A 22739-nucleotide genomic window follows, 5' to 3' on the forward strand; every position below is an offset into this window, starting at 1 on the left:
AAATGACTTGTTCAGGGTTACACAGGGAATCTGTGACAAATTAGGATGTGAATCCAAACCCAGATACTGCTAAATAATCCTGTAGAGGAATACACTTTCCTCTGAAGCTTAACTCCCAGTTTAAGCTGATGCATTCTACAATCAGGCACCATGTTACAATACAGATGCTACTTAAACGATAGGCTGAAGGTCACAGTCTCTGAGTATAATAGCAGCACTTTTTCTTTACTTTTTATGGTTAATAAACTGTGATTTATATATATTCCATCAATAACCTGTAGTGAAAAACAAAACTTTTCCCCTGTTAAACCAAGCAATACTATTATAAAAATGGTATATGGTGCTTCTTGTTTTTTTTTGCAGATAAACAAGAGTGCTTTAATTACTATGGTCTGACATGCTATCTCCAAAACAGAAGGTATAGTACTGAAAGGTACTGTACATTTGCAATGTATTTGTAAAGGATCATTTCTCTAGGCATTACATGAAATAGCGTGTGCATAGACAATAAAGAAAAACATTTCATTCTTCAGTGAATCTTTATTGAAGGAATAATTGTAAAAATGGAGTTAAGATTTATTGATTACTTCAAAATATTAATTACTKCATTAAATTAGATTTTAATAAATATGAATTTGTGCCACAAAAAAAAAAGAAATAACATATTATTAAGGGTGTCCTGGGTGTGTTTTAATATCTTTGATTCCGTAATGCACTCTTGATTCTTGTTAGATCTCAAGTAGGAATAAGTAGGAAGTTAGGAGAGTAAGGAGTGCTAAAAAGCATGTATTTTCACAAAGAACAATTTTTACTCTTTGACTGATTAGCAGYAAAATAGCCATAGTGATTAATATGCCAGGCAAATGGTAGGACTGAAGATATAGGTTAAAAAGTATTTGAGGGGTGAGAACAATTTTAGAAAAGAAAATAGAGAGATGATGTCAAAATCAAAGGAGGGCTTAAAAAAAATAAGCTATATTCAGCCAGGAAGAAATCAGAAGAGTAGAAAAATTACCATTTTTGATATCTTAGTCAAGCGGCACAGACTAGCTGCTGTGCCTAACAGAACAAACAATTACTGCAGCTGCAGAAAAAAAAGAAATAATAGTAACGTAGCAGCTTCCTAAGGAAAAGAAGTAGATGGGGATGTTCTTAAGAATATCCACTGAGATCTCTGTCAAAGTCCCAGCCAAGCAACTGTGGGAGGAAAAAACAATCCAACGGCATAAAACACCTCATTTGAATTCCTGCTGTATAATTAACAAATGTATTTTTGCCTATGTGATTCAGCAGGACTGTTTGCTTGAAAAGTTTATGTAAGCTGCACCTGAACTGTGAGATCTGGAGAAAGCAGCCCCACCTCCTGCTCAGTGCCCAGGCAACCTGCACCCCGACCACAGCTCGGGCTGCCTCTGGGGTGCAGCTCACATCGGTCTCCTGGTGCCTACAGGCAGSAGGGCTGCCGGCACGGAGGGACCAGCACTATGCTCCAGTGGCTGCTTGGTCTGAATAGCGGGGAAGAGAAAATTGGGCTGTGTGGATCCTGCCTTGAAGTAGAGGGGCAGCCACAGAACAACGCAGAAGAGTACCTGKGATGAAACTGCAGGCATCTCCATTTCTAAACTTATGTTGTATATTCAGTAATTAAATAAAGCAAAGAGGGAATTATGCTGAATGAATGGCCATCTGACAGCTTTCCAGCTAGTCCTGAGAGGTGATCAGGGAAATATCCAAACTGTATAATTTTTTCAGCAGACACATGATTTTGCCATCTGCAGACAGCTTGCAGAGCACATACTTAAGTAAAGACGCATAATCATAAACATGAGGTAGAACATCAGAAATAGGACTTCAAGGAAAGAGTGCATCACTTCCCAGGACAGGCATTTGGAGACAGTTAAGAATGAAATTTTGAATGAAATTGCAGCAGAAAAAATCAAATCAAGCACAGATTTTTCAGAGAGGAATATATCATATATCACAGTACATTTTTACAGGACAGCCTTTAACGGCTCCCAAGAACTGAGTCAAAACCTTAATGCCGGCTGACTGAAGCTATTGCATTATTATCAACCAAGATCATTTTTACATTAGGGATGTGCTAATACTAACTAACTGATTTTAATACATTATAATRCTAGAATTAACCGTTTTTTCTGTCAAGGAACAAGTCATCTTCTGTTACTCAGGCATCAAATCATTTTAATATTTTGCTGATRTGTTCTCCTTCTTGTACAATCTGCCAAAGAAAATAGTTTGCCTGGCTGTAGAGTGGAAAGAAAATGTGACTGAATAAGATGCAGATAAAAATGGATACAGAAATTAGCCCTGAAGTACTGTAGATTTCCCAAGGCCTTGCTAAGAACTCAGAGACAGTTATGTTTGGCTTTGGGAAAATTTAAGCACTCAAGATCAAATTTATTCTCAGAAAATAGTAGATCCTATTTGGATAGCTTAAAAGACGGCAAAAAATATTTAAAGTAAGATTCTTGATTTTATGTATTCAAGATGCAGCTTGCACTCATCAGTGGAAGAATAAGTATGGTATGTAGATACTGAAATATACTGTTATAGTATAGTGTGAATTTGGAATTCATAGTTCACACTTGGACTAAACCTTTCATTTGGCAAATAAGAGTCTAAAAGTGTGTCTATATTAGTGACTGGAAGCAGGAGCTGTATGAATTTGGCTAGCATCTACATCTGGAGACTTCTGGTGCACACTGAAGCACACCACTGACACACTGGAAGTGGTTTCTCTCTTTCTGAAATAAAGATTGATGTCATGCAATAGGGCATTCTTTAGGGAATACCATTTTCAATGTGAGTGCAAGACCCCCTACTGTACAACTCCTTATGTTTGCATGGCACATGTAGTGTTAGATTGCAATCTATTTATTATTTTAGATYGATGGTGCATGGTGATAGAGATACTGGTACAAATCTATTCCTTTTCTGCGTACAGTTATCAAACTAGTCACATAAACATAATAATACATAATAAAACCCTGTAATTTCGTTATAAAGGTTAGTACTGCAGTGGTTTGACTTGAGATATCTATTTTTGTTCCAGTTTCTGTAAACAGAGCTGCAGCTCGTTTATCCAAAATGCACCTCTGGCAGATGCTCTTCTGACTCATAGTCACAGTAACAAGACTGAAAGAGTGATGAGCAACACGGCTGGAGCCACGGCTTCCAAAGAAGGTTGTCCCACGATAACTGGTCCGGGACAGCATGCAATGATTTGGTGTGGTTATCTACTGCTTGCAATATGACATGGAGGATTTCATAAAAACGACTCTCCGTTTCTGGAGTCAGTGGTACTTTCTCTTCAGGGTCTCTGGAGAGATCGAAGAGTAGTGGGGGATCATGGCGTGTGATGAAACTTCCATAACAAAAACAAACATGAGAATCATAGCAACCATTGGAGTCTTCAGGATTAAAGTTTGGAGTGAAGAAGAAGACTTTCCAAATAGATTCACCTGCAATTTACAGACATAACACAGCTGATGATAAGAGATACAGTTAAGGTCACCTAATCTTATAAAAATCAAATCTATACCACAGGAAATCAATCTTTTGGTTCAACCTCACTGTGTACAGGCACTACAACATACTGGAACAGCAAAACAAAATAAGGCAAAACATGGCAGTTATCATGCTATGTATATATATTCTGACCACTTCATTCCTTTGGAAGATTCTGATTAATTAGGTCACAGAAGACTTAAAAGAACTTTGTGCTTTTACATAAACAGTGCTAAGAGCTGCATGAATATTACTAAGCTATTGCATGGCCTTCCTTAAGATGTATTAAAATGGACCTTTACCTCTTAGCTAGACATTGTTGGGCTATGACTTTTGCTCATTTTGCAAAACAAAGTAATTTCATGTTTATCTTATTCTCTACTCATCTCTTTTCCGTATTAACCCAATACCTTCTGTCATAGACTTAAGCTGCAAACACCCTGAGGCAGAGACTCTCATTTTATTAAATGTGATAACATGAACTGATCCTAACTCCTGTCTCAAGCCTCTAGACGCTTTTGCAAAAATAAATAAGTGTTAGGGTGGTAAAATCTTGAGGTGAAACTCTGCTTTTTAATATGAGGATCAGGCATGTCTTCATTTCTGAATATGTCACTTAGCTTAATTTGTTTTGTGCATAAATTGAACTGTCTGTACTTGTGTAACCTCATTCAGTATTTTTACTGTTTGAAAATATGAATTAATTCCTAAGCAAATATGAGTTGGTTTCTTCAAGAGGTAGACTTACAAAGTTCAGTAGAATGGAAATCACCACAAAAACGTGGACAAAAAAGGCACAGATAACTGGTACATCACATGCTGTAACCACCTCATACTTGACTTTTAAAGATAAAAACAAGTTTAAAGAAAGACATGTTTCAGTAGAAAAAAAGAGTCATAGGCTGCAGTTCTAGTCTATAGTATGAAGTTAAAAGACAGTATGTGACCTCAAGACTCTTTACAGCTTCTTCTATCTTACAGCATTTTTGCCTGCATAAGAGATTTTACCTTTAGGAACCTATTCAGTGATAGAACCTGGAGACTTCCAGTTCACTTAGTCTGCACTTAAATCCGGGTCGGAGGGGTGAAGGTTGTTACACAGATTAGACTGGAAGAATCCTCTGATCGTTGCTTGGAAGTCAGCAAAGGGGAAGGAGTTTTAAGGGCTGAGAGTCTCACACAGACAACAGGACACAGCACTCTGAGAGGCACCAAAGGGCTCTCGCTGTGACAGCGGGTACAGCGCGCTCATGCTGGGGGATGGGAAAAGGGAAGGGGAAGGCRAGGAAAGGATGTGTTCCTTCATCTACTTTTCCAGTAACATTTGAAAGATTGGTTCAAGACTTAAGTACTTTGCTGTTTTCTCATGATTAAAAATAAACAGACAAACACCAACATTCCCCTTAAATCTCTCTGACCTCATGCACAGAACATTGCTCAGAGCAGGTCATACGCCCCATTTCCTGAGATTTAGATCTTATATTCTGAGAAAGTATATGATTCTATACTAAATATTTCTTCAGGCTTTTTAAAAGTGTTTAATTGGCAAGATGGACAATGAGGCAMATAAAAAGCCAAAGGGCTTTATTAATCAGTGCACTGTATGTCTTCATGGACCCACTGTATTTACCTCACCTGAAAATTTGATTCAGAGCATTACAACGTTGTGATATAAGAAGGACAGAAAAAAAGATAAACAGCTATTAAAATGTCAGCTGAAAGAAATTCCAGTAAGACTGTGCGTTTGAGAACTTTGTGGTCATGCTATCTTACCATAGATCTTTCTTTGAGCATGCATTTGTGCTGAATGATATAAAAAAGAACTTTTCAGCCAACTTCTTTGTTGTTGGTCACTGTAGTACAGAGCCAGTTCAAGGGCTTACATATAGCAATTTAAATAGGGAATTCTGAGATAATGCAAGTCATTATCAGCAGTTCATACAGGTAAGTAYAAAGACGTGGGAAAAAGAAAGAAAAAAATAATCAAATTATACTATGATTATTTTTTTTCCCACAGAATCAAAAATTGTTCAGATTTGCCTCTATCCAGACCCCATGGCATATTGCAAATGCACGTGTTGGGAGGGGGACAGAACATGTGTGATCTTGTATTGTATCTGAATTATAYAGCTATTTTTTTTAAAGAGCTGATGGTAATTTGTCAGTTAAGCTGCTAAATAATGTCACTGCTAYGCTGTGCAAAACACAGCTCTGGGAGAGCAAAGTCTGTTACTGTGCAATGATCATCTGTTGCACTATAGCGATGTTCCACTGAGAATCTGGAACTTCATGTGATGCTGGAGGAAGAGCAGACAGAGTTTAACCACTGATTTCCTAATCCTTATAAAAAAATGAAGCATATCTGTCAGTGTTTGTAGCTGTAGAATGGCCAGTGTAATACACCAGGAGACATAAAGAGCTGTCACACTTCTAATCTGTAAAGCTGATGAATTGTATAAGGCTGGATATTAAAAAGACAGARTTTTTTCCCAGTGTCTTTCAATTAGTATAAAATCTCATTTTGTCGGAGGGTTAACCAAAAGGACCAAACTAATCTCTCAGTAATTAACAATACCTGTATTCTGCAAACCATCTCAATAGTGAGCTCTCTTTTTATAGAAGGATAACTATATGCCTTTTTCTCAGTGAAGGCTTTAGGCAAACTGCCAGGGCTCCCCCACAACAAAGTACATCAGGTCCCTTTTAAAACACAGCAGACAAGCCCTAATGCTGCATGCAGCACCCCTTCCCAGATGCTTCCCAGATGCTTTAATTAGCATCCATTTTTTCCTGCAAAGCTCCAGCTCTATGAATTGTCCAACAGTTTCATGTACTCCTCTGCCAGAATATCACTTTCCTCCCACTTTTAGAAAAAAAAAAAGGTATAAAACTCGTGCATGTAAACATTCTCAAATTAAAATACTTAATTAGTTCAAATAAATACATGAATGCAATCACTAAGAGTCTGATCTCCATGCCAGACTCCTCTTCTGGTTTATCCTTCACCCACCAGCCATCTATTCATCCTCTCATACCCATAGGGACAACCGTAACTCCACCAGACAGCTAGCAGCCATGGGATCAAATAAGAGTCTCACAGTAAAATATATTAATCTTTCCAAGATGCAGTGACATTCTGGATATGGATGTCATTTCTGTTATAACAGCACTATTTTTAATCATTGACAGCTAAATCCTGTTTTCTGATAAGCAGTTCTTGAAGTCAATGGACTCTATTGCTGTGCTATTGCCTAGACCTTATTTTTATTGYATTTTACCTATGAGAGCAGCTTTCCCTGTTTGCTGCTATTATCATCTCATTTGTTCAYATTATTATGTTTCTTCTTTCCATAGAAGTTAAACAAACTGGTTCTTCATCATAAATTAGGGCAYTTGTTAGACTTTCTTTGGCTTAGATGCCTTTAAGCACAACTCTTTGGCTTAGCACACTAATGTAAATCGTGCAAAGCTAATTCCTTTATTTTGAGTGTGCTATGTGGCCATTGTGAGTTCTCAAGTTCTCACTTATATCAGCTCTTAACCATTTTTACACGGTAGCACATGAAAGCTGCAACTCACTTTTAAGTGATTTTCTTCTGATAACTGTTATTGTTACATTGATTCCTTTCTTCTCATTTCATATATTTTTAGAGTCATTTAGAATTAACAGATTCTCTACTGATCTTATAAAATGTAGGTATTGCAAATATTTATAGCTACATATTCAGCTCTTCAATAATTTAAAACAATTTGAAAAGGGTTTTGGTTGCTAAATTCTCATAGAACTATATCTAGCACACTGAGAATATTATATAGTAACAATAAAGAATATATGTGTTTTCAAGAATACATGCATGCCTCAGTTAATAAAAATCTAATATTTGCACGCAAAAATTTTTAACTTTATTGTTCTTTTTGTGAAAATATGTATTTTTCAGAAACTTCTTTTAAGTATCTTGGTATCTTACAAYGTTTTGTTGTTAAATCAATTTAAGCACAGCCCATGATGTCCCAATGTAGGTGGAAAATAACTGAGTGATATTCAAACACATAATGTTAGTTTATGAGAATGRGTTGTCTTGTATAAAGCACTGTGCAGAACATGAAGTATTTGAGGTAAAACCATGACTAAAAATAGTAATAACAGTGATGTTCAAACCTTATGGATTTGAATCTGCAATGTTAAATGCTTGCTAAAACAAACAGGATTGCAGAAGGCTGAATATTTAATTATCATATTGAGCAACTGCTGGAGGAAAAATACAAGACACTAAAACCATGCTCAGGCTGCTGGAGTCAAGACAGAAATCTCTTCACTGATCTCTTGTATGAGTTAGTGCATGTGATTTGAAGTTTTGTGGTATGAGAAGGTTCAACTTAATTCTGTTCAAAAGTGAAGTTAATCCACTAAACAGAAGCAGCTGAAAAAGAATGATCTTCCTGAAGTCTTCATCATCTTCAAAAGGAATTGACTGATCATTTGCACAGCTTTCTTCAATTGTTGAAGAAACTCCCAAATGGGATGAATTTCCAGTAATTTTGACCTACTTGAATCCTTTTCCTASATGAAATCAGTGGGTATGCTGACAGCAGTACAAACAATGCTGCTAAAGGAAGAGGTACTGATGCAATGTCATGCCTCATATGTGGAAGTCCAAATGTTGGACTATATTAACAGAAACATGGAATAATATGTTRTCCTAGAAAATTTTTCCATCCATGGTAATTTGGACATATGCAGACCCCCGCTAAAGATTTAGTTTAAGAGCTCCCTCACTTGTTGAACATCCCACATAATTTTCAGTTCATCTGCGCAGCAGTTCATATYACACTGGAGGCAGAAGATAATATTGGCACAAACAAAATTACTGATCATTTTCAAAGTTATATTGGAAGGTCATTGAAAATTGAAAAGCTCTATTTTGTTGTTTGCAAGAGAAATAGTATTGATTTGCATGTACCGGTTTTCCACTGCAGTCAGTGTGAGATACAGCTAATGGAGAGAGTATGAGATACAGCTAAGTGAGAGAGCAACACACTTCAAAATGTGACAAAGCATAGGCACTTCACCAAATACAATAAAAAATCAGAGAGAAATATATTCAGAATTTTTTTTGTTCTCTCCTATCTGTCCTTCAGAAAAAAAATGCATTTTATTAATACAAAAGAAATTGAGGACAATCATTCCTTTCCTACATAAAGTGGATGCAATCATCCTGAGTGAAATGGACAGATCTGCAAGGCTCAGACAGCAGTTTTCCTGATACTGAGGCAAGCATAGTAGACCAAAATGCAAAGGCTGCAAAAATTTTCAGACAAGTTTGAACCAACCAGAAATAAAACTAGAAAACTATCCCCAGGAATTTGCTAGTAAATGGCTCTCTCCATTCATTTTTCAAAATTTGGATGTTAAAAAGTACTTTAAGACACACAATGTGCTAAAAAAGTATACCAAATTGTTAATCTGAAAACTGAAAGTGAGTTTGACCTTTACCTGACAAGAAGTACACTTAAAAAAAAAAAAAAAAAAAAAAAGAAAGAAAGAAANAAAAAAGAAAGAAAGAAAGAAAGAAAAAGAAACAGTCATGCAAAGTAAAAGTGAAAAGCAACAATTTCCTAAGCTCACTAGCCTGGAGCTGCAGGCACTGCCCAAGAAAACTGAGCATTCATTTGGTTTATTTTAAAAAGTTCAGAACAAAGATGAATTAAGCTTCTCTACAGGAAGTCTCAAATACCTGAATATTTTTACTTCACCAAAGTTACTAGGATACTCACAAATGTTTCTGGAAAGATCTTTTATTTTGAAAATTTCATCAGTTAAGCATGAATGACAACACAGCATAGGAGTTTTTTATTAGACGCAAAAACTGGAATTAGAGAAAAGCAATGTTTCTAAATAATATGGTGCAAAAATTTCAGTATCTATCCTAAATATTAAAAAATCATTATTTCTGAATGGCTGAATTTTGTTTTTATTGTACAGATTATCAGTATGTGTAATTTAGCATCTGAAATACATGGCATTAATTTTGGTCTCATAGATAGATAATGCATGTCATAGGCAAAAATATATGACAACTCAATCCTCTTCTTTTTATTAGGAAAAAAATATTGGAAAATGAGGACAAAATTTTGCAGATATTAAACCRTCTAGGACTATAAGGGCTGATATGTGAGGGGTGGCCAAAGTTTCAGTTGGAAATTGAGCCATGGGGGGCAAAAAAAGTTCAAGTGTTATATGCCTATCATTTGAAACTGATACACTTGAAATGGAAAACAGTAGCCTACTTAAAGTGTCTGTGATCCAGAATAATATGATTTATGAGTGTATATACAAATAGTGCAGCGGACCCTGCTCCTTCCTTCCACCCCTAAAATCCCGAATTAAACCTAAACACAGAAAGGACATATCACAGGATGTTCTCTTACAGATGGCAAGCAAGGGGAATCTCACAGAAATTTATTCCTAGGAAGATTTCTAGAAGTCTATTATCTCTTCTCTCATGGGCTTTTTCAAGTTTTAAGTATTTCACAGAAGTCCAGCAACCTGCCAGTGTGTACTTCTATGCAAAAATAAAAAAGTTTATTTTACATTTCTCCAGATAGTATAAATGCTTGAGCTTGAAGGGAAGATTAGTTTAAGAAAAGCAAGGGGAATCTTTTTTTATTATCATCCTTAGGTGGTATGCAAGTTAGACACAGACTTCAACAATTCTGTAGAGCAAACTTCAGCTATTCTCCAGATCACAGTAAGGGACGGAAAAAGKAAATAACCTTGACTCTCTCCCACTTTCCAGCTAACGAAAGGCCACGGTGGGCAGAGTGGAAAGCAGGCTTCACTCCTATCTGCTATAATCTACCTTCCTGCTAAAGAGAAAGGTCTCCTGGAGCTCTAAACTGGGTGAATAAATTTTAACCTTCCTTATTTAGGACTTAAATGAAAAAAGCTCATCATGATTTCAATGAAAGGTTTCTTCAGGTCTACCATTCAATTAATAAAAAATTCTTCTCTCTAGTGAACCATCATTTGGTCATGCATGAAGTAATTCACATAAGCAAAGTTTGTAATTTTTAGATTGTTTTTCGCATGAGGAATGCTACACTGGAGTGGTGTACTGTGGGCTTTCGCTTGTAAATTCCACATAGTGCCCACTCCTGCTCCTTAGTTTGTAATCAAAAGGTGAGGAAAAAAGGTGAGTGCGAAGAAAAAAAAAAGAGAGAAAAAAAGTAACTCCTTTTTATCTTTACTACTGCTTTAGTCACTACTTTAAAAATATGCTCTCATCATGGCAGTCCCATGTATCCATACTTAGAACACCAGTTGAAATATTTTGATTCATATATTTTATTTCCTCAACACTCTTTATGGTCAATGSCAAGGAATTAAAAAAGGTACTAGTCAGACATCATAAAAATTGTTAAATACAACAAAAAATATTTGAGGAGTCTGTTATTGCCTCCTGGCCCCTGAGAGCTTAGATAATTCTCAGGTCAAGTTTTGAAATTTTAACCTGTGTTACTGTGAAAGAAACTTTAAAGTCCTTTAAAAATCTCAGAAGCTTCTTAAAAATTTCTCAGAAAAGGCAACAAAAGGTTGAAAAATATTTCTGATTTACATTGGCCCAGCCAGAACTAAAATTGTTGGAAAGACAAATTATTTTTTACCTTCATAAATCTTTTACTTTACTGTTACTTTGGGAGCAGGTTTAGTTCAGTTGGTTACTTTACTTCTATTATTTAAAAATAGAAATAATGCATACTTATGAAAATTGAGCAATATCTCTTTTACTTGATGACATAGACACTGAAATGCTGAATTTCCAGTGGCACAGCTAGGCCAGGATTCTTGATTCCCAAAAACCAAAAGCTATCTGTACGAAGACCTGTTGCAAAAAGCATACCATTTCCAATAGGAAAGCCAATAGGAAGGATCTCTATTTCAACTTAAGTAACTAGGAAGTTGGATTTACATTCTTACTAYGATTAAGAGAAGGGTAAATATTGTTAAAAAAAAAAGCTTTCTGTCCCAGAGTAGGTAGGTGAATACTAGTACAGAATGGAGCGGTCTAAGTCACAGGGTATAAATAGCTCTAACTGATAGCCTAACAATAACTCTGTCTCCACTGTCWCAGAGCAAAGCCAGGAAAATACTGTAAGAGTGTTTGTCACGCTAGTCAGAGGAAACACTTTCCTACCTAAAATGTTGTTAGCAGAAATATGTATCAGTTGATTAGGTTAATTTTCTATAAACACTTCTACGGTGTCTGTTCAAGCTAGAAATGTCCTTCCTTTCTCAGTTATGTTATTTGACACTTACAAAATAGGAAGCTATGTCAACCAAACTCAGCTGCAGYTGCTCTAGTGTGAGGCTCAACAGTAAATTAAAATACATAATGAGACAGCTTAGGTACGTGACACTTGATGCCTGTTCTGCTTCTTCCAGCTGTTGTGTTTAATGAGTCCAACRCAAAGTAGGGATTTAGGAGTGACTTTGGTATTTCTGGAGGTCTTTCTTGTTTGTAGTGCCTTCATGAAGGAAGGAAATGGACAATATCGAACAGAAAGAAAAAAAAACCACACACACAAGAGGGCAAACAAGGAGTGAAGAGGATGCTTAGAAAGCAAGTAGGAAGCACAGAAAACAAAATATCTTCAATAATCAAGAATAAAATGAAAAGACMCTAATGGACTTCAGCAATAAAAAATGAGTGACTCAGATGTTCCATACAGTGCAAAAGACATGTCTTCTTGAAGTCATCAAAAAAGAAAACCAGGAATAACAGAAACAAAAATCTGAAGAAAACTACTGGAAGAGAAAAAAAGTCTCTTAGAAAGGACACTGGAAATGAATGGACTTGTGGAACTAAGAGAAAAAACACATGACAGGAAAATCCGCAGGAAGGTCAAAGTGACTATTACAGTCTTGCAGAAAAGAAAGACTCGCACAAGGATTTGGTCTATTTAAGAGAATTAAAAAGAGGTTCACTTTTAGTGAGACTAGAAGCACAGAAAGAGGAAAAGAAAGAGAAAGGAACAAACAGATGGGAAAAGGCATAGCTCAGAAGGGAGAAAGGGGCTGGACTTTGTCCATCAAAAATGTGACATAAGTGAGCTGAAGACTCATGAATTACAATTGAATGAAAAGTGAATTTTCTTCCTTGGCCCACACATTTTGAATTAGAAACTTACTGTTATTTAAGTCCTTTCTTCACGTGATTGTGTAGACGAAGCTGTGGAGAAGGRATATAAATCCCCATCACACTGACACTTTAAGCTTTATCATGAATGGTGACCTTCAAAATCAGAAAAGTGGTCAGGAGCACTTGCCTTCTACTATTCAGGAAATCTCAAGCAAAAATTTTGCAGTGGACTATCACATGTAAATATGTAAGTACCAGTAAAGTATATGTCCATRTATCTATGGAATCTTGYTATGTCTTGTTACACGTTACGTTTCTACATGTTGTCTCTGTCAGATTACACTGCCACTGCATGTTGGTACTAAGACAAAGAATGAGGTTTTAGGAGGTTTATAAAGTATATGTGGCAAAGGACCCCAACGTCAGAGTAAGAGTTCCTCCAATCACGAGCAGCATTTATTTGTAAAAAAGAAAGAATAAAAAGATTCTCAGGGAGCTGATAGCTAATGGCTATAGTAAATGTCCTATTTCAGTTCTGTGTTAAAAGGAAAGCTGAGTGTATGAAGCAAGTGGCTCTTTCTTAATTATGTTTTAAGTATCTTTAAGCCACCGTAACTGAAACCAGATTGTGGATCTAATGCACCTTTTTCTTTTCTGGCCATTCCTGTCAGTTTTTTTTTTTTTTTTTTTATGACAGTGACGTATGAAAAAAAAGTCATTCTATACTGCAAAAACAAAGCATTCTTTTTATTTCATTACATGGTCTAATTTATTTCTTATATACACTTAACTGAATCTCTTCTGATTTTTGTAAAAAAGACACTAAGCAAATTACATAATCTTAAAATTCCCAGTCAGAAAATTCGAACTTCAAAAGGAACAAGACTCTCATAGCATCCTTCCTGATACTTAGCTAAATATTCACGTTCAATACATTGTGGAAAGTTGGCAAGGTGATAGAAGAATTCTGCACCTTTCTCTGTTGACCATGGTGATTAGCTCAGACGTAGCTGTTTACATCGTAGACAGCTACACGTCATCATCGCCATCTTCAGAATTTGCAAGAAAACTGTCTTGGCCATGAGGGCACTGACTGCCCTCATTGTCCCTGCCCAGCCTCCTCCTGGGCATCCCCCCCCCCAAGGCCCATGTTCCCATTTCAGCCCAGCCTGAGCCTGTCAGTCCCTGTCCAACGACACCATAGTAGTACCAGCTCTCAGCCCTGTCACTGGATGGACACAGGATCTAGCCTTGCTTCCAGCTCTATCTCTGGTCCCATCCCCTACTGCTCCTGACTGGACTGCTTAGATGGAGTTTGGGCCTGAATCATCACCTCACCTTGTCRGGGACCATGGATGAACCCTGTTACCAGCACCAACCTCTGCTCACCCATCTTGGGTGCTTCAGGACTGTGCCCTTGTCAGCAAGGGCACTGCTGGTGCTGAGGCCACTGGCTGGTCCTACCTCGAGGCACAGCCCCACTCCTATTGCTCCCTGACAGGAGGTAACCAGCTACGTACCACTGCAATCCATACTAMAATTACCTGTAAATAATTGATCTTCAAAGACTTCCTGGAAACATGCTTTGTTTCAAGCATCAGAACTAATGATATTTTTAAAATGACATGGTTCATTTTTTTTTCTTTTCAGCTCTCTATGTAATTACTGTCTAGTGCCCTTTATGACTCAAATTTAAAGTCAGATCTTTTTCTCCTTAAAGGTCTCTTTATACTGCAAAAATAACCCAGCAGAAATCAAAGATACTAGGAGAGCTTGCATGCATTAGCATTAGAGCAGTTCCAGTAAAAAGTATTATTCTTGTGGTCTTTCAGATAGTTACTTTTAGAGTAAGACAGCACCAAATCAGACAGTTAAACTTCCTGCCATGCCAGTGTCCTCTAGTCCACCTTTAACAACTTTCTAAGAACAAATATCTGTTTACAAGGTGCTGCTGCTTGTGAAATATCCCAAAGTGTTTAGTTTAGTCATGAGCTAAAGTTCAGTCTGTGCTATGCTGAGTATATCTGAAATGACCTTCCTTATGCAATGTCCATCTCTTTCTCATATAAATATATGCATTTTACTCTGTACTAGCTGTAGCAAATAAGAACAAAAAACCCATTTCAGATACTTCAAATTAACTTCCTTTTTGTCATTTAGTTCATCCCCCTGCCACTGCATGATTGTTCCCTACATTGTATTTTTAGAGCTATCTTGATGGATGATGTCTTCTATTGTAACTTTTGTGCTACTATCATTCATTTCCTTTATTGCAGAAGACAAAGACACATTTTATTGGCATACTCCTTTCACTTAATTTTTTATCTAGCAACTTTTTCAAATACATATTGTCATCTTCATGAATTTCTGCTGCAGTTTAAATAAAGATTTTAGCAGAGGTACTTATCTCAGAGGTCATCTGGATTGCCTCTTTCCCTCATACATCTGTTGCATTCTTTATTCTAAATTCCATTTCTATGCCATCTGTAGAGCTGTGGTTCACTGAAAGGAATGTTAAAATTCYCCAGAACTTATTATCAGGGTGATTTCACCTTTTATGTTCTATTTGCTTTCAGTAAAGTGGTTATATCTTAGCTTAGGCATTCAGATAATAATCTCATACTTATACTTAGCAAAATAGTGACTGAAGCTACTTGTGTACTCAACTAATAGTTTACGCAAGGTTCTAAATATGTTCAAGTCCTGTCATATCTCCTATGATTTCAAATATCTTAGAAAAAATAGTCAAAAAGTTGAGCAAATTTACGTTTAAGTAGATCTGTGTTGTTGCTTGCTTAAAATTATTTTCTTCACTATATTAACACTGACAGATATATTCTGAGTGATTTATCTAATGTCTCAGAATCTGGAGGAAGAAGAAACTTGAATCTAGTTTTACCAAGTCTAAGACAAGTGTCCTTCACTCTGGACTCTTCTTTTTAAAAGAAGATTCAGCATTCAAATCCTAGCTCTCTGRAGATTGAACTCATGTCTGCTTAGTAACATCTTCTATCTATTTTTGTTGTTACAGTCCAGAGATGAAAGGTCATATCCGGATGGCCTAAACTCTATCAATTTCTATCTGCTGAGGATATCAATCAAAATTTAGATTGCCTGAAGGTGCCCTACAACTTCAAGTACTTTCAGTTGAAAATACTGCAAACTTATTTGACCCTGAATCTTTCATATGGAGTTATATACAAGTCTTCTTAGGTTATTAAATAATAGCTAAGCATCAAAGAATATTAAGGACTGAATAATCCAGACACATAATTTGGTTACTGAGGTGAAGTTATTGTTTAAATGTAGTTCTGTAAAAGTGTTTTCTGGGCAGGTAATTCTGGGGAAAATAATGTTTTTATTATATGCCTGCATACACTTGAAAGTCAAACAGGCAAACATATCAGCCTTTAGGAAATTACATCCTGTCCTCAATAAATTGCCAATCCTTGTTTTGTCACGGATATGCACTGAGGACTAGAGTGAATCAGAGAAACATGGCAATAACTGAAAATGATTCAGAAACTTATCTGTCACTTTCCTATAGCAAGATCCTTAAAATATTCATTGATGTCTAACTCTTCAGGTAAATTCCTTGGTTCTCTGAGCTCCTATCTGTAAAATCTTGTGGTCTTTACTCCTACTGAGATATATGGTTATATACAGCTATGTCCAGGGAAGTGCAGGTGTTACTGAGCTACATGGTGCATAAGCCTTGATACAATATTTGGACAAAGCCTTTCCCGTCTCTTGGAGCTGGCACAAACAGAACTAGGCTAGAGAGATTTGGCAACATAGTCTGACATAACAGCCAGAGAGCTTAGCTGAGATGTAACCAACACTGAGGAGAGTTGATCCAAAACCAGAAACAAGCAGCAAAGGAGCTAGTGAATTCCAGAATTCTTGCTTCTCTAGCCATTGTCCTTCACCCTCTACCTCTCCTTACATTTTTTATTTTACAAATAGGAAAAAATGCTAATTATATGTAAAATAGGGGAAAAAAAATGCTAAGATTTCAGTGCTTTGGTTGACTTTTTCCCCTTTAAAAATGACTATAATCCAGATTCTAATTTAAGACTTTTAGCTAATCACTTTCATGGGTCAGTAAGGATTTTTTTTTTTCCACAAGATGTGAGGGACAAAATTAATTCTGGTAACTTTATCCACCAATTCCTGAAGCACAGTTGTAGGAAGACTTTTAAGTTTGTAGATGCTACTGTGAAAGAGGGGGCAGGAATAATCTTCTTAGTCAGTGTGCCTTGCTCATATATTCAAAGATGTGTTTGCCAAGCTTGCAGCTAGCAGAAATATCTTTCCTTTACAGTGTCAGGGATAATTTTCCTTATAGGATCATAGAGAGCACACTTCAACTTTTCTTATCATTTTTAGAATCTGGAGAATTGATGACTTTGATATTCTATTACCCATTTTTGACACATAGATTAATTTCCTAAAGACTAAAGTCCTTTAATGGGATTATCTTGCAAAATGTAATGGTGCATGAGATAGAGGAGTCCAGAATGAATCATTTAATGTTTTTTGATAACCCCAAATATTATGAATAAGCTTGTATCTCAAACCTAATTCAGGAGTTATTGTTCATTTTGGCACTAAGAAGATCAGACTCAATTATACAAGACAGCTACAAAGTTGAGTTAAACAAAAACAGTTTCCTCCTTGAGCATGAAATCCTGGGTCATTTTGCTGGTCTAAGAATAGGCCCATGTAGATTATGTTTAGGATAAGGGCCTTAATCCAACATTTTAGGAAGTAATATATGTATATAGAATAAATAACACCTTGCAGTCTGAAGTTATCCACAGTTCTGAATTGTACTTCCTCCAAACTATTGAAAGTGCTTTTGGCATCACATGACATAAATTTTATACAGGCCCTCCTTCCCCACTGTAGTTATGAGTGATGACAGCACTCCAAAGATATTGTGAAACACAAACATCTGTATAGTGGTAGTTTTTTTTTTTTTTTTTTTTTTTTNTTTTTTTTTTTTTTTTTTTTTGTTTTTGAAGTTTACATTCAATTTTTAAATCATAGTTCAGCGAACTCTGTCCACATCTCTCAATTGTAGTGAGTTTCTTTGCTAAAATACTCTCTAAAGACCTATGACAACAGCAATGGTAACAGGAAACACTAGAAAATAGTTTTCTGAAAGCTATCATCCTATTGTACTCACTGACCTGGCTCCTTCTACACACCTTTTCTATGCTATTTTCCACAAGGCAAGTAACCATAAACACATGCCTCATCTGTTGCAATGGAAAGGCAAACAGAGTCCTTTACATTTTCAGGTCTATTAGATTTGTTTAAACATTCAGTAGTGGTTTGCAGTAACACGTTCTATTTCATATTATAGTGCATTGCACACTGACAGATGTTTACTACAATCTCAGGTTAGGGTCTAGTGACTAAAATATTTGACCTCAGGCGGTGTCTACAAGGTTGTTTAACCTTCTCTTAACAGTTCCCCAAATGCTTTCACAACCGTCTTACCAAGAATAGGCCAAAATATATGAAAGGAGAAACAAGAGGCCTCTGTACGGGCATGTTACACTATCATGTAGATCCATGGATGACCAAACAATATTGGTGTTTATTGTCCTTCTAAATATTCTCCTCTCCCTGCCTGAGTCATAACACATTCTCAGATATCATCTCTTGATACATAACAACTGAAATATGAAATACAATAAACAGTAGGAGTAAGGATATATTTTGAGTTTATTTCATCCACAAACAGTAAATTGCTTGAAACTGGCTAAACACTTAAATGTACTTCTCAGAATTTAGCTTTATTTATTTTTTATTATTTTTCATTTTTTTTAATTCATTTTTTTGCCAAAAAGCAATATATCATAACTCTGTTTAAAAGTACTGGCACAAAGCTGGCACAAACACTTGCTAAATGGAGACTTGAAATATTTTGGCACATGATAAGGGGAAAAAAACGAGAGAGACCTCTGATCATTCCCAGGAGTTACAGACAATGTATAATAAGCAACAAGTTCCAYAATCCAGTTAAAACATTTCTGAGCACCTCTTACTGATCTTTATAGCATCACTGCGAACACCAATATGGTTTTCTAAGCCAACATTTGTACTGTTACTGTATAGTTCTTCTATTTGGAGCTATTTGTTATTCTTGAGATCACCAGAACTTCTAAAATTACCTAGTAACTCTGTTAGGGTAGAGCTGTATGAACTGAAGCATAAGAACACACAACTCACATTTTTGTACATTTTTTTTGCAATTGCCAGTTGCAGAAAAGATGTAAAGAAAGGACCAACTGTACAAGAAAAGTGAACCAAGATCCTTATTGGATTAAAGAATTTGGAATTCTAAGACACTGTGGTCATAAGGAACTAATACATCCTTATTTTAATGTTTTTCACAGCATGTTAAAAATGGGGAAAAAAGTATTACAAATAAACTCCACACAGCATAGAGGTAACTTTTTTTTGAAATATGAAATTCTACACTTAGTTAGATTTCTTTATTACAGTTTCTTGTCTAGCATTTTTATCTCATACTTCTGTAGAGCTAGACTCAAAACTGTCATGTGACCATGTATTCTTTACTATTCCAACTGCATTTCAATCTTGCAGATATGTATTATGCAATAATAAAATTATTGTTTTATTAGCTTCAGCAAATGATTAATTACTACTGATTGCTTATTTATTTGCAGAGTTTGGGATTTTTGGTTTGGGATTTTGTCTGGTCAGGAAAATAATATGGAAATCACCTCAAACTTCCAAAATGACAATTGTATAAAGAAAGGCTAAGTAGAGAATTAYATTTTGTTTGGAAGAAGAAATAGCACAGATAGTACACAGACTAACTTATAAAGTTTTGCTGGCTGATTGGGTTTATTACTGAGGAAATTAATCTGTATTAAGACAGCTATAAAACTTTTAGGACTGAGCTTATCTCTGCACATAGCACTGAACACAGCCATATGAACAGCTCGGAGCTACGTAGCGAAACTCTGCCTGCACATTGTGTTACGCACTGAAGAGAGTCTAGATAACAAAATAAAGTTAATCTTGAAAACTCTACTGAAGCGAGATTGAGAAGATTGCTTCATTTCACATTGTTTAAAAATTAATGTACAATAGACAGATAACAAGTTGTAAATGAAAAAATATTGCACAGACAAAATAAGGACAGAATTATCTTACAGTATATGGAGGGCTATTACCCCTAATAATAAAAGATTTGGCCAKTCTTCATTGCACTAGTGCTAATTCTAAGTATTAAAAAACCTTCATGCTCTTCTATATAGTCCTGTTGAGCTTTAATGTTTTAATTGCACTATGATTTTTAACTTCCCCCTCCTACTAGCAGTGCTAGAAATCTATTTTGCTTTATAAAATGAGATTTGCTTTTAAATGATATTCTTAATGAATCATGTGACTCCTAGAGCAGGGACTTCTGGAGAAGGTGTAAACAATCAAATATCAGGGGTCTTGCCTATAAGCACTAGTGACAGTGTTATTTTATTTTGTTTTGTGGACACATTTTCATGATATATGATAACACAGAAAGTAATATAACAGTGATCTTTAAGTGAATGCTGAAAAAAGTTGAAGAGTTAATGAGCGAGTCTCTCATGTTTGTATTTGAGTCCCACATCTAGGAGACCACTGAGTCAATAAAAATAAATGCATAAATGCATTATATTTATTATTCTTCAGAATATCTTATCACTAAACTACCTCTAAGAGTTATTTCCAATAAATCATTGGGTAAAACTTTGAGCAATTAATAAATTTAGAAAATGTCACAATCTGTTTGTAGGGGCTTGATCTTTACTTCTTTGTGGACTGCATTTTTACTAACAGCTCACTGAAATATCTATTACAAACAATTTATTATTGGAATATAGTCTTTTTCTGTTTGAAATAGCTTTTATATAAAATGAGGAACTAATAAAAAAAGCTGGGTTTTGTTTTACCTCCTTTCAGCTTTGGGAAAKTTTGGATATTTTAACAAAAGATAATGGGGGAAAAAAAAAAAAAAAGCTTTCTGTGTCCTCTCACATTTTGAGACCAAATACAAAGTTCTGAAGTCAACAGGAAGTTCACATGAGTTTTTCTCAGGCTAAGGTCATCACCTTGGTGATAAAAGGTTTGTGGATGTGTTGGCTTTCCAAAATATTAATCAGGATTTATAGTCAGAGAACACCTATACCGTGCAGAATTCACAACAGTACGTGTCATCCACAGACACACACACTGGTCTCCAGTATACCACTGTTCATGTGCACCCACCCTCTGAGCATCAAATATTTTCATCTGTAGTTGTTTCTTCTCTTCTTCATGACACAGTCTCTTACGACACACTGAGAAATTATCCTGCTCTTGACAGTCAGGTTTCCAGGGAATTTCTCTAAGAAATAAATATTTTGCTGGTTTGCCAGAAGTATGAGGATGTCAGAGCCTGTGACACAGAGAATACTCTGTGTGGGTTGTGTATGCATTAACTACTTCCCTTGAAGAACATTGCCTAAGACAACATATGTCATTTGAATCCAATTTTGAAAGTAGGATGAATCAGTGCTATGTTCTGAATGTAACATGCAGAATGCTGCAGGCTCAAAACCAACACGGAACTAAAGATATTTTTGGAAGTGCAATGCTCCAGAAATTGTTAAAGACCCACTTTTTTATGTTTCTTGGTAAGCTGAAGCTCATTTCTGAAAGTTGTCACATATTTTTATCTACTCTTTTATGTAGTTGCTATTATTTATGTTTCTTTTGACTACTGATAACTTTCTAAATAGTTCATTAATTTTAATACACAGGCAGTTGTTCTAACTCAGACCTTTTTTCTATTCGAGCTTTAGCTGAGAAGTATACAGAATAAAAGCCATAAGATTTTTCCTTTTTTCCTCTCTTTTTTTATTGTCGCGAGTGCATGATACAGTATCTGACAGCAAGCCATTCATGCTGAAGTTTAAATAATACTGAATTACCTCTTTTAAATGCCTCTGCCTTTTTGTGCTCATTGAAATCTGTCAACCTTTCTCTGTTCAATGAGAACATTACTAATTTAGGTCAGGATATCTTGTATTCAAAAGACCAGTATGTTACAGTTGCCATTTTTATACAAAAAAGCACTATGATATGATTGCTGAGAGGAAGGCTGTGTGCATAATGTCAAAGTCACAGGACATTTACCGTAGTCTTTCACTGGGGGAATGGCTCTCTGAACAAGTGATTAGGAAATTTGATGATGAAAGTGTTCCTACATCTAACTTACCATAGCTAAAGAAATCTATTCCTTTTAAACTGAAAGTTAATTTTTAAAGTAGAACTAGGAAAATCTTATTCTTTCAAATGCTTTTTCTTTCTTTCTCGTCTTCTCACATCTGTTCTTTTCTGAGAAAAGATAAGAGGTTGGTATGATAAGATTTGATCAGAAAAAGATTGTAAAAAACCAAAACGGTTCCCTGACAACAGTTATAGTCACACAGTATTATTATCTGTCCTATTGAAGTATGCTGTGCAAAAGGAGATGGTCCCTTCCTGGATCAAATTTCTATTAATTTTCTCTTCCTTCGTATTGTTAAGCAATGAAAGTAACTATATCTGCTGGCATTCTCAGGATCAATGTGAATCCTTACTAATCTGTAATAGCTTCCTGTAAATCCTTTCTTCACTCCAGAAAAGGCAAATAAAGCATAAACAGAAAAATTCCTCAGGGAAACAAGTAAAAGAATGAGAAAAAGCTAAGCATGGGTATGAGTTCTGTAAGTGAGTCTGCTGGGACAACCATAGATGACACTTTACCTAGGAAGCTACCACAGCATTTATTCACCTTATGGTAAAGAAAACAATGAGCAAATCATCCTCCTCTTATGAGGAAAGTAATAAGAAATAGGGTGGGAAACCTGTCTATGAGGCATCAGTGAATGTATAAATTAAAATGTCTGTCTTCCTTATTTTAAAGAAGATAGAACAAATATTTAGAGATCTCTCTAAAATATAAAATATTTAGAGATTTCTAAAACTTTATAACTTAGAGAAAACAGAACTCTTAATCTGTTTGTG

The 22739-nt window shown here is 35.7% G+C and overlaps 1 protein-coding gene across 9 annotated transcripts in view; it reads right to left on the reverse strand.

Annotated features, from left to right (window-relative positions):
• Positions 1-555: 555 nt before the first annotated feature.
• Positions 556-22739, reverse strand: part of STS (steroid sulfatase) — a 108863-nt gene continuing 86679 nt past the window's right edge. For 8 of the 9 annotated variants that reach the window (XM_085321576.1, XM_085321569.1, XM_085321573.1 and 5 more), the window contains one exon: positions 556-3482. In XM_085321576.1, coding sequence (XP_085177702.1) covers positions 3100-3482 — 383 coding nt within the window. In that variant the 3' untranslated portion in view covers positions 556-3099. Of the gene's footprint in view, positions 3483-20957; positions 21076-22739 lie in introns of all 9 variants that reach the window. The other variant, XM_085321577.1, reaches the window with a different exon arrangement.

This window comes from Rhea americana, unplaced genomic scaffold (genome assembly GCF_003343005.1).
Source record: "Rhea americana isolate MKP2758 unplaced genomic scaffold, rheAme1 scaffold_7, whole genome shotgun sequence".
Taxonomy (NCBI): domain Eukaryota; kingdom Metazoa; phylum Chordata; class Aves; order Rheiformes; family Rheidae; genus Rhea; species Rhea americana.